This window comes from Narcine bancroftii, chromosome 6 (genome assembly GCF_036971445.1).
Source record: "Narcine bancroftii isolate sNarBan1 chromosome 6, sNarBan1.hap1, whole genome shotgun sequence".
In the NCBI taxonomy this organism is placed as follows: Eukaryota; Metazoa; Chordata; class Chondrichthyes; order Torpediniformes; family Narcinidae; genus Narcine; species Narcine bancroftii.
In genome coordinates, this window is record NC_091474.1 from 209,543,399 (window position 1) to 209,560,325 (window position 16,927).

At 40.8% G+C, this 16,927-nt stretch overlaps 1 protein-coding gene across 4 annotated transcripts in view; it reads left to right on the plus strand.

Moving 5' to 3' along the window:
* Positions 1-16,927, plus strand: part of ibtk (inhibitor of Bruton agammaglobulinemia tyrosine kinase) — a 128,877-nt gene that overhangs the window by 20,512 nt on the left and 91,438 nt on the right. For all 4 annotated transcript variants that reach the window (XM_069887386.1, XM_069887388.1, XM_069887387.1 and 1 more), the window contains exons 3-7: positions 1,270-1,369; positions 1,883-2,007; positions 8,559-8,669; positions 13,494-13,664; positions 14,830-14,947. In XM_069887386.1, coding sequence (XP_069743487.1) covers positions 1,270-1,369; positions 1,883-2,007; positions 8,559-8,669; positions 13,494-13,664; positions 14,830-14,947 — 625 coding nt within the window. The remainder of the gene's footprint in view (positions 1-1,269; positions 1,370-1,882; positions 2,008-8,558; positions 8,670-13,493; positions 13,665-14,829; positions 14,948-16,927) is intronic.

The following is a 16,927-nucleotide window of genomic DNA, read 5'->3' on the forward strand; positions in this document are numbered from 1 at the left end:
CTAATTGCCAACTGGAACTAGTGGAGAGTTGGGAAGTTTGAAGGAAATTTTTGTAACTGTTTGGGAGACTTAGAAGTTTAGGAATCTGGAAGGGAAAATTTCTCAGCTGGATTATTGAGCTTAAGATGAAAGGATATAGAAATTGCAGCTAGACAATTTGGGAGTATTCAACTCAATCTTCAGCTGCTTTATCAATGATAACCCTTCCTTGAAGAGATCAGACATGTGGAGATGTTTCCAGATGATAATTAAAGATGGGCAATAAATTCAGGCCTTGCTAAAGATGCCCAGATTCTGGAAATTAAAACAAAACCTCAAATTGACAAATGACAATTCATGTTATTAGGAGTTGTTCAATTTTCTAATTTTTATCAACGAGCGGGGTGGGGGGGGGGGGGTTACAAATCAATAGCGGAATTGATTTGAGGGACGCTTTCCTTCTTGGATCCCCTGCTGACCACTTGCTGCTAAATACTGGCTCAGTGGCAAAGGCAAGGCCCATGTTGCATGCAATTGGGTCCTCTATAAATCTTGGCTGTTTTATTATTGTTGGAATGGGGTAACTATGGCTTGGCTTGGTTTCAGAACACCGTATATGTATCCATCATGGAAAACATTCTAAATCTTAAAAAAAATGAAACCATTAGAAAATAAAAATAAAACATACAAACAATTACAGTGAACCCCTGTTATCTGGAAATTAAGCAACCAGCAGTCTCAAGCAACTGGCAAAAAATTGCGGAAAATAAATAGGTAAAAAATAGAGAAGTTTATAATTGGTGCGCCTCACTGTTGGTTTGTCAATCAATCCCCATAGGTGCCAGATCACGAGCACCTTAATTCTTTGTGACAATTTTTATACCTTGAAATCAGATTTGCAGACATCAGGTTGAAGTTGGCGTATATGTTGAGGGTTTGCCTAAACTTTAGTAAACATGGAATGTTTACTAAATTCCATGAATCTAGCAGCAGCGTGCAGCTGAGAAATCACTAGTGGCATTTTTGGGACTTCTGTGTTTGTCCAAATATCTGTAGAAATTCAAAACTTGACAGCCATTTCATGAAAACTCCAGGCTTTTGGGGAAGAGCAAGTCTGCTCCTGCAATTAAAGTTGACTGTAATTGGAAGGTCTCTTTCTATTGCTTGAATTATACCAATATTAAAATTACAAATTGACGTTAACTCTTATTACTTAGCACTTGTACATCTCTGGCTTTCAAACATTTCAGATTTATAGCTGCTAATTTATAATTTCTCCATATTTTGCAGCATGGTGGCAGTAGCCTTTATGTGCAGGATAAGGAAGGGTTATGCACACTTGACTTGGCCATGAAAGATCGACCATCGTGTGTGATTTATAGAAAGTCTGGTATTGTACTCTCTTCTGAATTTTTTTTTGACAACTAACAATTTTTTTGAGTTTCAAATGGAATTGGGGACATTGAAGAATATTTTAAAAACAGGGTTGCTTCATGAATTATGCAGACAACAAATACAAGACTGTCTTTTGAGATTCATAATTGTAATCTAATGCACTAGCTGTTTAATGCTCCCCCCCCCCCCACCGCCCATTGAAAACCCAGCTAGGAACTGGAGATACAGATAAGATTAGCAGGTGCTTGAGAGAGGAAATCTCAGCAAATATTGGAACCAAGCAGTCTAATTCTAAAATGTATCATTTTAAGAGCAATGGGAAATGTACTATGAGTTCTGCAAAAGATACTCAACAAAAAGTATTAACAGAAATTGAATTTTGTTCACATTTTTAGTTTCTGTAAATGTCATTTAGGGATTGGAATTACTGTATACATTTATATATGAAAATTTGAATTTTATATTTAATATCTTTTACTTCTGACATGTATATTCAAATTTGTTTTAGATCCTACTGAAGTCTACACATGGGGTAACAACACTAATTTTACTCTCGGTCATGGAAACCAACAAAGTAAACACCACCCTGAACTTGTAGATTACTTCTCAAGATCCGGAACCTATATAAAACAGGTATAAAACATAAACATGTTTAAAAGCTATTCTAATAATAAAAGGTGGTCTCAACAGTAGATACATAATATATATTTTTACCAGTTATCCTGTAGTGACACATGAACTGATAGTAGTACTCTCTTCTTTGGAAGTTGCTTCAAGCTTCATTCCAAGATCATTTGAATAAGTTAATGCATCAGATTGGGAGAGTGTTTTTTTTTAAATTTCCCCCCCCCAATCTATTATCTTTTGGATGAAATATTAACTTGCCTTATCTCATGGCATTTTTCAAAATATGAAGAGGTTCCTGTCTCTCATGTACTCTTTAAAAGATGAACTTATCACAATGTTTTTTGTTTGTAGCATATTATGCATAAATTGACAGCTGGATTTTACTCTTTCCAATAAACCTTGACTCTTTGATTATTTAGAGGAGAGGCATTTTGAGATCTCCTGAGACTGAGAAGTCCATTCTTGTTAATTTTATTTATTTGCACATTTTAAATGTAATTTTTCAGATGTTGAATAAAATTATAAACCAGAGTTGATTTGTACTTGTCTCCTAAATTGATTAAAGTTTACATCTCTCAAATTTGAATATTGGGAAATAACGCTTGTGCTTTGATTTAGCTGTTTTGTGATACCAAAAAAAAATTGTATTTGTGTACGGGTCGAACATGCCAAAAAAATTTGAAAGGCATTGTGAATCAACATTTTATTATGAATCGGATGGGATCAATATTGTGGTGAGGTTTGGATGAAAAAGGTTTGATGGAATATTTTAAAGGATCAATGAAAGGTGCAAAAGGTTGGAGCCATGGCTATTTAAAGCACTACAACCAATTTTGGAGTGATTAATTTTAAGGATGGGAAGGAGGCCAGATTAGAGGAGTGTAATCATGTTAGATATTTGTAGAGCTGGAGAAGATTAGAGGGGCAAGATTATTGGGGAAGATGGGAGGGACAGATTTAAAAGCATTTTAAAATCATGGTGTTACTTAACTGGGAAATGAATGACATCAGGAAGCAATAGTGACAGAAGGGGAAAGTGAATAATGAGAGTTTATTATATACCTAGGTACAATGTACAGATGCACTGAAAATACTGTAGCCAAACAGATACACAAACTACAATAGAATACATTAAATCACCACAATATGCTAAAATAGTAAAGGATAAATAAATATAAAGGGATAGATAAATATTCTCAGTTCCAATTAATGCATGGAAGAAATAAAGGAAGTTTCAATAGTGCAAACTGATTATTTGGTGATCCAAACAAGATGATGGTGGTTAGGGGTAGAGTACTGTGGGTATGTTCAAGAGCCTGATAGCTGTTGGATTCAAACTATCCTTGAAGCTAGAGATTCTGGACCATGGGCATTTGTATCTTCTGCCTGAAAATAGGAGCAAGATGTGGCTTTCCTTCTTAAGGCAGTATCTCACTTTAGATGTCTTCAATGAATGGGAGGACGGAGCGCTTGATGGACTTTGCTAGATTTGCCATTTTCTGCCACCTTCTGCATTCCTGGGCACTTAAATTTCCAAACCAGACTGTGATGCAACCAGTCCGTGCACTCTCCACAGTACACCCAGAGAAATTTAATAGAGTATTCAGTGACATGTCAAATCTCCTTAGTAGTGGCGTCGGTATTAATTCTACACAGTTTTTTCATTGTTTACATTGGGGCATCATTATTTTCCATAACCTCAGATGTGTGGTCTGCAGAATGAGGGGGCTGCTTAGAGTGGGTTGCAATAACCAAGAGATAACCGTGGCATTGATGAGAGTTTCAACAGTGGACGAACAGGAGGATGGGATCCCACGAAAATCATGAATGGCATGAGGCATTTGCCTAGGAAAGAGGTTGCTTGGCTTTGGTATTTGTAGTTAACTTTAAATAATTTATTTATAGGTATTGTTGGAAAGGAAGCTGAATTCAGTCAAGTTCAATGTAATGGAAGGGATTTGGAACTTGTTTTTTTTTGTGGAAATTAAGTCGTGTTCTATGAAGCAAGTGGAATGAATATTACAAAATTTTGAATGATAGCACACATAATTCCTACAGCATTATGCTGATTTGTTTGTGTAGGTTTACTGATTTCACAAGATTTAAAATCTTTTCAGCCATAATTTAATTTACCACGTCTTGTATTTAATTTAAGAAATAACCCTCTAATCACTGTTAATGAAAGGCTGCTTTTCAGTTGATTGTTCACATTCTGGTTGAAATTATGTTCAAATTGGACAAACTTCAATAGAAATAGCAGTTGCTTTGGTAAGACCATTCTGGAATACTATGTACAGTTTAAATAAAGATATTTTTTTGGAGACTGTTCGAAGAGGATTTGCCAGATTAATGCATGGGATAAAGACTTTATCTTGTGTGGGAAGATTAAGTAGATTAAGTACTCATTGAAGTTTAGAATAATAAGACACTGTGGTGGCTCGCCCACGCGGCAAGTGAACTGGCTCTGGCAGTCTTGGGCAAGTCCACAGCCAGTGGCGACCGGGAGGGCTCCAAGTGCAGGGCAGACCTTGGCCCAGAAGCCAACGTGACTTCCGCCCTGCAAAGCACGGGGATTGCTGGGAGCACCTACTTAAGTGTGTATTGATGTAAACAGTTCATCCGGACCCTGCTTGACTCAGTGTGTTGCTTTCACTCATTGCAATCAGCGTGACCTCATTGATGACCCAGAAGGATCAACGGCATGAACGATTTGGCTCTGTAGAATGCATTTTCCCTTAAACTACCAGCCTTCTGGACCACACTATCCCTGATCTGGTTTGAGCAAGCAGAGGCCCAGTTCCAGGTCAGGCAAATTGTCTCAGACGCCATCAAGTATTACTACGTGGTGGGGTGCCCTTGTCCATGAGACAGTGAGCCGCATTATCGACTTTCTGCATCAGCCCCCGGCAACAGACATACAGGGCACTCAAGACCCTGCTAATCTGCACATTTAGCCTCTCCCACTGTGAATGGGCTGCACGGTTACTGCATATGGATGGCCTGGGTGGCCGCGCGCCATCAGCCCTGATGAGTGACATGCTAGCACTGGCAGCTGGCCATAAGCCTTGCCTACTTTTTGAACACATCTTCTTGGGTCAAATGCCAGAAGACACCTGCCTCCTGCTAGCAATTGAAGATTTCAGAGACCTGCGCAGGGTGGCTGCCCATGTGGACGTACTGAGGCGAGCCAAACAATATAGTGGAACCATCATTGAAATTAGTGCTGCATCACAGCCGAAAGCCTAGCCTCCCCCCCCCCCCCCCCCCCACATCCCAGAGTGAAGCCTGTAACACCCACACCAAGGGATGATACCACTTCTGATTCTTAGTGTTTTTGTTATCAAAGGTGGGGCCCTGAGGCCCACCCTGCTGACCGCCGTGCTTATTCTAGGGAAACACCAGGACCAGCCGTTGCTGATGGCTGGTCACAGTTGATAGCCTTCTCTACATTTGAGACAAACACTCCAGGTGTAAATTCATGGTGGATACGGGGGGCTGAAATCAGTGTCCAACTTCCTCTGATAGCCCGTGGGCCTCCCGTCTCCATATGGTGGCCATGTCTACGTATGGTGACTATAGGATCGTTATCTGGTACCACACATCCAGGACTTTGAGGCCAACCTGCACCAGGCATGTATCTTTTTCAAGATTAACCTGGTCCAAGAATATCATCAGATCCCAGTCCACACAAGATGGCCCTCATTACCCTCTTTGGCCTGTTTGAGTTCCTCAAGATGCCGTTCAGGCTCGAAACGCGGCACAAATGTTCCGTTCCAGCGCCTGATGGACGCAGTAGGGCGAGATCTGGATTTTCTGTTCATCTACTTGAATGCTCCTGCCAGGAACATCTAGCACATTTATGCCTGCTCTGCCAGCGACTACAACCTGGTTATCAAGTCCGTCAAGTGCCAGTTTGGCCTACTTTCCATTGACTTCTTGAGACACAGGATCCACAGCCATGGAGCTCTTCTGCTGGCAAAAGTTGAAGCCATCCACCAATTTACCAGGCCCAGCACTGTTGAAAGCCTGCAGGAATTTGTTGGGATGGTTCTCTTTTGCCACCGTTTCCTGCCCGCAGAGGCCTGGATCAAGCGGCCCCTTTTCGGCTTGATATCTGACAGGGTCAAAGAGGTCACCTGGACAGAGGAGGCAATGGTGTCTTTCGAACAAGCCAAGAACACACTAGCAAACACTGTGCTGGTCCACCTCGAGTTGACATCCTCACTGTGGAAGCCCCCAACGCAGCAGTTGGTAGTATGCACGAGCAGCTCATCGAAGGCTGATGGAAGCTACTCACTTTCTTCAGCCGGCACCTACAACCCCCGGAACTTAAGTACAGCACAGCTGCTGCCCTGTACCTTGCTATCTGGCAGTTCGGGTATCCTAGAAGGCAGGGAGTTCACAGTCTTCAGAGACCACAAGCCCCTCACTTTTGCATTTGCCAAATTGTCGGACCCATGGTCAATCCACCAACAACGCCACCTGTCCTACATCTCTGAGTTTACCACCACAATCAAGCACATCTCCAGGAAGAACAACAAGCACTGCAATGCACCTCTGTCCAATCATTGCAATCTCTGTCGCTGGGGGTGGATTATGCAGCGTTAGCTGAGGCGCAACGACTGGACAGTGAGATGCCAGCGTACTGAACCGTATTCTCAGGATTCTGCCTCGAGGATATGCCCATTGGGCCTGAAGGTAACAAGCTTGTTTGTGACAAGTCCTCCGGGCAACCTCAGTCCATTGTCCTGACCAATTGGAGGAGCCAAGTCTTCAACACCTTACACAGTTTATCCCACCCTTCCATCTGGGCCACCATCTAGCTGATTGCAGATGGGTTTGTGAGGCACGGCCTATGCAAGCAGGATGGACACTGGGACAGGACATGCACGTACTGTCAAACCTCAAATCCAGAGGGACGTGAAGGCCCTACTGCAACCCTTCCAGCTGAGCATGTCACCCACTGCCAATTTCGAGAGGAGCAATAAACCTGTTCACCATCGAGGACAGATTCATGACGTGGCCGGAGAGACATGCCAGAACCCTGATTACCACCTGGGTGGTGTGGTTCAGACTCCCAGCATATGTCCCTTTGGATAGGGGTGTGCAGTTCGCATCGGCTTTGTGGTCTGCACTGGCACAACTCCTTGGAACCCAGCTGCACCAAACGACTGCTTATCACCTGCAGTCCAACGGCCTGGTGGAATGTTTCCACAGGCACTTGATGTCAGTCCTGATGGCACGCTTCTGAGGGCCAGACAGGGTGAACGAACTCCTGTGGGTGCTACTTGGCACCCATTGGCTGAACTGATTTATGGTACCCACTCACAGTTCTCGGTGAGTTTGTGCCAGCACCTCATGGCCAGGAGGACACACCTACGGCAGTCCTATCTAAACTCCAGTAACCAGCTTGGGACACTTTCCCCAGTCTCGACGTTCCATCACGGAACATCACTCTCTTTCGTGCCCAAGGACTTACAACAAAGCGAGTATGTTTTTGTTCACCGAGGTGTGCACAGACCACCCCTGCAGCAAGCATACGGAGGACCCTACATAATGGGACAGCCTACGTTCTCGACATCGGTAATAGTGAAGGGACTTTTACCATTGACCATCTCAAACTGATGTATCTAGACCTTGGATGCCCGGTTGCAGTTCCAACCCCATGTTGATGAGGCCAGTCACCTTAAAGAACTGTCTGTGCAGGTTGTGGACTCTGTGCCTCCTATCACCAGTTCTGGTGGAGGGTGGGGTGGCGGTGGTGGGGGGAGGGTAGTATAATGTGGTGGCTTGCCCACATAGCAAGCAAGCCAGCTCCAGCAGTCGTGGGCGAGTCCTCAGCCAGCAGTGACTGGGGAGGCTCTGAGTGCGGGGCAAACCTTGGCTCGGAAGCTTATGTCACTTCTGCCCTGCAAAGCGTGGGGGTTGCTGGGAGCGGCTACTTAAGCACGCGCTGATTCAAACAGTAAACAGTTCAACCCGACCCTGCTCGACTCGATATGTTGCTTTCACTTGCCATCAGCGTGACCACAACATGATCTAATTGAAACGTGACATAAGGTTCAGAGATGAATGCTGTGCGGATGTTTGCCCAACTGATTAACTCTTGAGTCGGGGGCATGATCACAGGATAAAGTGAGGCTGAATCTTTGGAATTCTCATCTCAAGGATCGTGGATGCTAAGTTTATTCAAGGCTGAGAAATTTTTTCATTTCGGGGGAAACTAAACATTAAAGAATGTTGAAAAGTGAAATTTAAACCAATGATTAAATCAACAATGATATTAAGTGACCGACCGAGTTGCTGTATTGGCCTACCCTTTCTATTTCATAAATTGTGATTTGCATTGCCTGGTACAAAGCAACATCAATTTTATTCAACTTCCTATTATATTTGGGAAAACAAAAGTGAAACAAATTTGAAGTTGTTTTCATAATTGGATCAAGAAATTAATTTCTATAATTACTAATGAAATAGCTTTGCACAAGTCAATGACACTAGTCAGACTTGTAAAACTGAGTACAACAAAAGTGATTTGCTTTGTTTTTGCCCTTTAGGTTGTGCTTTGCAAGTTCCATTCTGTGTTCCTCTCCCAGAAAGGTCAAGTGTATACATGTGGTCATGGTCAAGGAGGGCGACTTGGACATGGAGATGAACAAACATACCTTGTATGTATTTAAAAAAACGTTACATTTGTTTGCATTCCTTATTATTTTTGAGTATTTATCAAATTTAGGGAAAAAAAAGAGAACACAACGTATTTTATGCTGTCAAAGTTCAAATTTATTGTCCGAGTACAGAGATCACATCACATACAACCCTGAGTTTCCCTTTCCTATGGGCCAGAGAGTAATATAAAGAAAAAAAGTACAGGGACACGATCCTTTATCCTGAACCTTTGGGGGGCAGTGTGTTCCGAATTTCGGGTTTTTCTGGATTTCGGAAAACATACCCGAATTGTGCTGCCTATCCTCCCCCATCCCCTTCCAGTCACTCGGCCGCCTCCCCCCGGCCGCCTCCCCCCGGCCGCCGGTCCCCGGCCGCCGGTCCCTCGGCCGCCTCCCCCTGGCCACTGGTCCCTGTCCCCGGCCCGTCCCCCGGCAGTCTACCCCAACCCCCAGTCCCCACTTGCCGGATTTTGGAGTTTCCAGATTTTAGGTGTCCGGATAAAGGATCGTGTACCTGTAATGGAAACAAACTGTACAATACAAAAAAAATGTTATAAAATGTGCAAAGTTAGAGTCCTTAAATGAGTCTCTGAATTTGTTGTTTAGGAGTCTGATGGTGGAAGGGTAGCAAATGTTCCTCAACTTGGTGGTACGAGTCTTATGGCACCTATACATTTTTCCTGTGTTACAGGTTATATATATTATATATAAATAAATCTTTAAAAGAGATAGATTGTAGGGCACTTCACAAGCACACTAACACTTCACATCTCATTTATAATGCAAGAGCTTTGCTGAAGCCAGATATTCAGGCACCAGTGATTTTGCAAAGACAATGGAACTGCTTTGGAAAGAACTTCAAAAGCAAGTGCAAATGAAAAGTCCAGGCTCAAGTGCTGATAAAGATCTTTCAAAGATTGAGTTTGATTGGTTTTTACAACTAGAGAGAGAGAGAGGAAAGAACAAACAGGATTCACTGAAGTGACTGATCTGAGGAAATCAGTTTGTGTGTGTCCCACAAGCAACAAATCTCTCTCTGAAACCAACAAGAATCTTCCTGAGCGGTAATAATTTAACTAAGCACCAGAACCTGTTTAAAATTCATAAATGTTAAATTCTGTGCACAGTGTAATAATTGCCTGATACTGATGAACTTGGAGAAGTGAAAAATGAAGGATTAGACTGTGAAACAAAGCACTTTCCTGAACATATACACATTACATGCACATGCACGTAGAATTAGAAGGGGGTTAAGTTAATAGTAATAAGTTAAAGCTTGATCTTGTTTTTATGTTTAAAGAGAATTAAAAGCAACTTTTGTTTAAGTAACCATTGCTGCTGGGTTTTGGAGTCCTCTGGGCTCGTAACACCTGTTACAGTAGCAGCAGAGAGAACAGAGCATGTCCTGGGTAGTGTGGAACCCTGATGATTGCTGCTTCTCTCAGATGGCAGCATTGCATATAGATTTTCTCGATGGTGGCTCGATAGTGTTTGCCTGTGATTTATTAGGCTGTGTCTACTACGTTTTGAAGGACTTTCTGCTTTGAGGTATTGGTGCCCTATATCAAATTGTGATGTAGCCAGTCAGCAGATTTCCACTGCATATCTGTGAAAGTTTGCCAAGGTTTTCGATGTGATACGAAACCTCAAACTGAGGAAGTGGAGGCGCTGACATCCTTTCTTCACTATGACATTTGTATGTGTAGTCCATGATAAGTGCAGGGAAAGTACCCTGAGGAAAGATTTAGTAGATTGAGCCTGTATTCATTGGCAATTAGAGGAATAAGAACACAAGAAAATCGGAACAAGAATTGATAATCGGGCCCTTTAATACTACCCATCATTTAATATAATCATGGCTGATCTATACTGACCTCAGCTCCTCTCTGTGCCACTTCTCCATTTCGTTTCTTCAGTCTATGAAATATATATCCTATTCCACTCTAAAAACATCTTATGATCCAGCTTCCACCTTCCACTAGGGTAGAGAATTCCAGAAATCCACCACTATCTGTGAGAAGAAATTTCTATCTGTCTCAGCTCTTTGTAATAATGCTTCTTTGTTCAAGACTGCCATGAGTGAAAGAAAGGAAAAGTATGATATTCTGAGATAACTTGACAAGGTTCTTGCCTACCCTAGTGGAGAACACTAAAATGAAGGGACAAAGTCTCAGGAATAAATAAAGGTTGTCAGGATGGTTGTCATGTGCCATGACATCACTTATTTGTGTTTTTAGGTAATTTGGTAAATTTAAGGGATCCAAGTGAAGGCATCATCACATACCCTGCCATTTGTAGACTGTTGGGATTTGCTGATTTCTGGCCCTATTCTTACATTGGACAGTGGTTGGAATTGCATGGGCCACTAGATGTTTCCAAATTGCTAGATCCTTTTCAAGCCCCACAGTTTGATTGTCATATCACCCATGTTTTACTTATATTTGATGATCTGCCCTGATTTGGCAATAAAAGAGAGGATAATGTATTTAGAGGATCCGATAGCTCTGACCTTGGAGCACTGGCCTTGTAAACCTCGTTGGGGCCTCATTTCTGTGAGAGGCACTAGACAAAGTTAAAACAATTTAAATAGGAAAAGGTCTAGATTTGCATTTCAGCATGAATAGGCCTGCATTTGCAAAGTTTGTGACCACTGGTAGATTTTTTGATTTTCTTGTGTTCAGAGAGTCTATGAAACATAATCAGAACTTTAGAAATTGTCTACAACAATCTGCCCTTTTGGCAAATGGTTATTCTTTCAATAATAAAATGATGTAGAATTTTTGCCGAATTTAGGGGATTCTGTATTATGAGCTGGCTCCCTCTGTTTGACTATAAATAATATTGGTTCATCTGTTAAAGGATTTTTGCCAGTTATCCCAACACTTTTTTAAACATAAAAATTAAGTTGGCTGTGGTATCCTGATGCTTCATTCAGTGATGAAGGTGAAACATTTATTAATCATGATTCATTCAATGTTGACTATACACTTGCAAAAAGCTGTTGGCAAGATAAATAGTAGGCAGAATATGCAAGTAGAAAGATGGCTTGCTTCAAGTAATTAAGTTACAGGTTACACAAACATGTTGGTGAAACTCAGCAGGACAAACAGCATCTATAGGAAATAAAAGGTAACCAAAATCTCGGGGTTAAGCAGATGTGAAGGCTGGTGAAGACCAGGGGAATCCTGTCCTTGTTGCGTCTTGGGGTGGAGTGGGCTAAGGCACATGCTCAAGGAATAAGAGGAGTTGTTGGTAAGGGACTCTGTAATTTCTTCCACGTACAATGTGATCCCACCACCAGACATGTCATTCCCTTTCCACTTTCTGCACAGACTGCTTCTTCCATGACTCCCTCGTCCACTCATCCCTTTGTATTAATCGTCCCCTTGGTATTTACCCCTGTAACTGCAAGAACTGCTATACCTGCCCATATCTGCCTAACATTCATTCGGGTCCCCAAGCATTCATTTCAATTGAAGCCACACTTCGTTTGTGTATCTGTAGGGGCCATCTGCTGCATTGATTGTCCTGTTGTGGCCTGCTCTCTATATCAGAGAGACTGGATGCAGACAAGGAGATCATTTCATTGAGCTCTGCTGCAGTCGCAGGGACTGTCCAATGGTCAACCATTTTAATTTCCACACAACATTCCCAGTTTGGCATGTCTATCATAGTCCTCCCCTTGCCCCTTCCTCCCTGCTCTTCCTGGCCATTCCTTCCCCCCCCCACCCACCCACAACCTTTTATACCTACCTTGATGAAGGGCTTGGGCTTGGAATGTTGGTTACCCTTCATAAAGATGCTACATGACCTGATGAGTTTTCTAGCATTTTTTTGCATCTCCAGACTCCTGTTTCACCAAGATCCCATTTAGACTTGCTCCAATCATGAGGCCCTGTAGACAGACACAGAGTGTGATTTCGAGGATGGTGGATTTATTTTGCAGAATTATTAGGCAGACTGGACCTTTTCTTTCTTGAGAAGATGCTGGACCCAAGCTTATTCTACTCTACCAAAAGCTTTCTCAGCATCTAAGGAAATAGTACAGAGGGTGAAACAGTAGGAGAGTAAAATATATTTAATAAATGACAATATTAAATTGTTAACAACCCTTTATAAACCCAGTTTGATGTTCAGAGATAATAAGAGACATAATTTATTCTAGTCTACGGGCCAAAACCTTAAACAATAGCTTAGCATCAACATTCAAAAGAGAAATTGGCCTGTAGGAAAATCAATCAGAAGGGTATTTATTCTTTTTAGGAATAAGAGAGTTTGAGGTTTTATAAAAGGTATGCAGTAATTTCCCAGCAGCCAAAAATTCAGAGAATACCAAATCTAAATTAGGTGTCAATAAATAAGAAAAAGTCTGATTAAAATTCTGCTGGGAAACCATCGGGGCTGGAATCTACCAGGCTGCAAAGAGTTAATAGCTGTGAAATAGGTTTTTCCAAGAGTGACTGCTTCTCTGACGACAATGAAGAAATATTTAACTTATCCAAAAATTTCACTATTGAATCTGAATCTTTAATTGATTCAGTACTATATAATTTAGAATTATATTGACAAAAGGCTTCATTAATCTCACTGTGGTCAGTAGTAATCACTCTGTCATCTTTGAATTTCCGTGGTGAGCTGTTTTGCTGTGTAGTTTCTAATTTGACTAGCTAAGAGTTTCCCAGCCTTATCCCCATGTATGTAAATATTAGATTTAATTTTTAAAAGTTGGGTCTGAATAGGATGAACCGAGACATTATTAAAGGAGTACGTAAACAGTCTGCTGAAACTTTTTGTGTATTTGCTATTTAAATGCTGTTTTGTTAGGTTCCCCGAATGGTAGAAGGATTAGCAAGCCACCGTTGTTCTTCAGTGGCAGCTGCAAAGGACCACACCATTGTATTGACGGAAGATGGATCTGTTTATGCTTTTGGACTGAATACTTATAATCAGCTGGGCATTGCACTTCCTCCTGCCAGCAGTAGCTTACCAAAACAGGTAAGAGATTTATCATGGAAGTTGTATTTTGTATACCCTTGTGTAAATTGTAGAAGCACAATAAGTAATGTTTTTGCAAAAAAATGTTGAGGCATATTTTCTTTTGGTTTTACTTTTGGAAAGCTTTGAAAGAGTTGCAGGAAATTTCCTAATTATTGATTGAACTAGTTAGTGTACATGGTAATTGAATTTTAAGATTTGCTTTTATTCACATCATTTACAAGATTGGAGCGTTCAAAACTAACTTCAGACAGTTGCTTCACTGTAAAGTCTTTTCAAGACTCCTCTCCCTGCTGCTCTTAAGCTCGACGATCATGTCCCTTTCCATTCCATTCATAGAGCTATACCCTCCCCCTTCTTACCTTTTCTCTTCTACCTTCCCACTTGTATCCTTCTATGGCCTTTTACCTGTTAGCTTGTACTCCTCCCCTTGCTCCCTCCTTCCTCCCTCCTCTCCCCATCTTTTTATTCAGACGCATGCATGCTTTTTGCTCATAACTGATGAAGGGCTTAAGCCTGAAACATTATGTACCCTTCTGATGCGTGACCTGCTAAGTTTCTCCAGCATCTTTGCGTATTGCAAAAGGTAATTGGATATGTATTGCATCAGGGGGATGCATTTTTACAGGAAGGAGGAGCAACTTCTTTCAAAAACATTTTTCAGGCAAAATGTTTTTTTTAAAAAGACCAAGTACAAGTTGAGACTTTGCTATATGGAAATATTTTTCTGCACTCATTTTGCTATCATTTGTACATTTAAATAGTTTTCTTGATGTTTAGTAATTGTAAAGGTTTTACTGAAGTTTCAGGCACAATTTAAAAAAAATGTTTAAAAAAAAAATCAATATGCTAAGCAATACATCCATTTCATTTTTTTTCAATACTCTCAGCCTTTTTAAGCTTTTATGAAACTTTAACTACTAACTTTGGCTCTTGTTTACAAAATTATTAAAATCTGTTTTTTTTGTCAGGTCTTAAATTAGTTTGAACAAATTTAGTTAAAGATTTCATTTTCTGATCTTAATTGCACAAATTGTCAAAACTTTTGCCTTTACAGCGATTATCAAAAACATTTTTTGTAAGTGTGCTAATTTGGTACAAGTATGGACCTTATTGCCACTTGTATACATGAAACTTATGAGAAATTTATGATTTTTTTGTTAAGGTACAGTCCAAAAACCTTAAAGGAAGAACAGTGATTGGAGTTGCTGTGGGCAGGTTCCATACTGTTCTGTGGACGAAGGATGCTCTGTATACCATGGGGTTAAATGGTGGACAGCTTGGTAAGATGTTGATTAAAATTTCACACTACTATTGCATTGGTAAATGTGTCACGATCATTTTGAGTGTCAGAAACCCTTCCCTTCCCGATCTGCCATTTTGTATATTGAGTTTTAATTTTGTGTTTACATTTTTTGGTTCAGTTTAGGACTTTTATTTTCAGTCATATTAATATTTGATAAATGTTTTTTTTTTAATTGCAAATTTTGGTCAAATCACTAAGTTTGGAAAAAATGAAATCCAACTCATGTGCTGATGTGGCATTTGTAAACTCATTTTGCATGCTATAGTGCCTGCTGTTAGGTCTGCTTTGTTCATGAATGAGTGAGACAAACACCAGACTGAGTCGAAATCAGGGTTCTTTGTTCTTTATTACCGGATTGTAACACTTGCGACTAACAATGTTAGTCGGAGAATGCATTCTGCCGTTATCAGCAAAATGGTGATTTTTTATACCCTTGGATACATGCTTAGAACATCATCATATCATTACTTGTCCAATGACTAAAACTGTTGCTATCCTTTCCCTGCTAGCTTCCTGCCTCTCAATCCATCAATGTCTCTCTTATCTTGTAAGTACAAGGATGCATTCACATCTTGTTACAGCCCTGTACAGGGTAACTCCTTACACATTCCCATCTCATGATGTTTTACCTTACACTGCCCACCATAATGTTTGGGGCAAAGACTTTTTCCTTTATTTGCCTCTGTGCTCTACAGTTTTAAATTTGTTATCAAACAATTCACATGTAATTAAAGAGCATATTCCAAACTTTATTCAAGGTTATTTGTATGCATTTTGGTTTGACCATGTAGAAATTACAGCACCTTTTATACATAGTACCTCCCCCCCTTCCATTTCAGAGCACCACACGTTTGGGACATTTGGTTTCATGTGTTCATGATTACTCAGGTCTCCTTAATTGGTTCATTGGTGCAGGTATAAGAGAGCTAGGCTTGCTTCTAAGCTTTTGATCACCTTTGGAGTCTAGTTGGCATTTTTCAACATGAGGACCAGAGTTGTACCAGTGAAAGTCAAAGGTGCCACCATGAGACTGAAAAACAAGAATAAGGCAGTAAAGAGACATCACCCAAACTGTAGGATTACCAAAACTAACGATTTGGAACATCATTAGGAAGAAAGAATGTACTGATGAGCTCAGTAATCGCAAAGGGACTGGGATTTCAAAGAAAATCTCCACTTCTGATGACAGAAGAATTCTCATTATAATGAAGAAAAGCACCTAAAGGCCTATCCAACAGATCAGAAACACTTTTCATGAAGCAGGTGTGGATTTGTTAATCACTACTCTCTGCAGAATTCTTCATGAATGGAAATAGAGGCTATAATGCAAGATGCAAAACACTAGTTAGTCACAGAAACAGGATGGGCAGATTACAATTTGCCAAAAACTGTTTAATAGCTTGCAGAATTCTGGAAAAAGGCCTTGTGGACAGTTGAGACCAAGATTACCCTGTATCAGAGTGATGGCAAGAGCAAAGTATGGAGGCATAAAGGAACTGCTCAATATTCAAAGCATACCACCTCATCTGTGAAACATGGTGGTTGAGGGTGTTATGGCCTGGGCATGTATGGTGGCCACAAGTACTGGCGCAGTTGTATTCATTGATGATGTAACTGTTGATGGCAGTAACAAAATGAATTCAAAATAACCTTGAATAAAATCTGGAATGTGCACTTTAATTACATGTGAATTGTTTGATTATAAATTTAAAACTGTGGGGCACAGGGGAAAATAAAGGAAAAAATGTCTTTGTCCTAAACATTATGGAGGGCACCATAGCTTATAATCTTTTTCACGATTTGAATTCAACTGACCCTGACTTGAGAGCAGTGGTTCTCAACCTTTTTCTTTCCACTCACGTACCAGCCATGGAGGCTGGCTAAAAGTGTGGGGGGAAAACAAGCTTACCTTTCATGGAGAAGCCCTCAAAGGCTGCTCCTGTGTCACATTCATGTT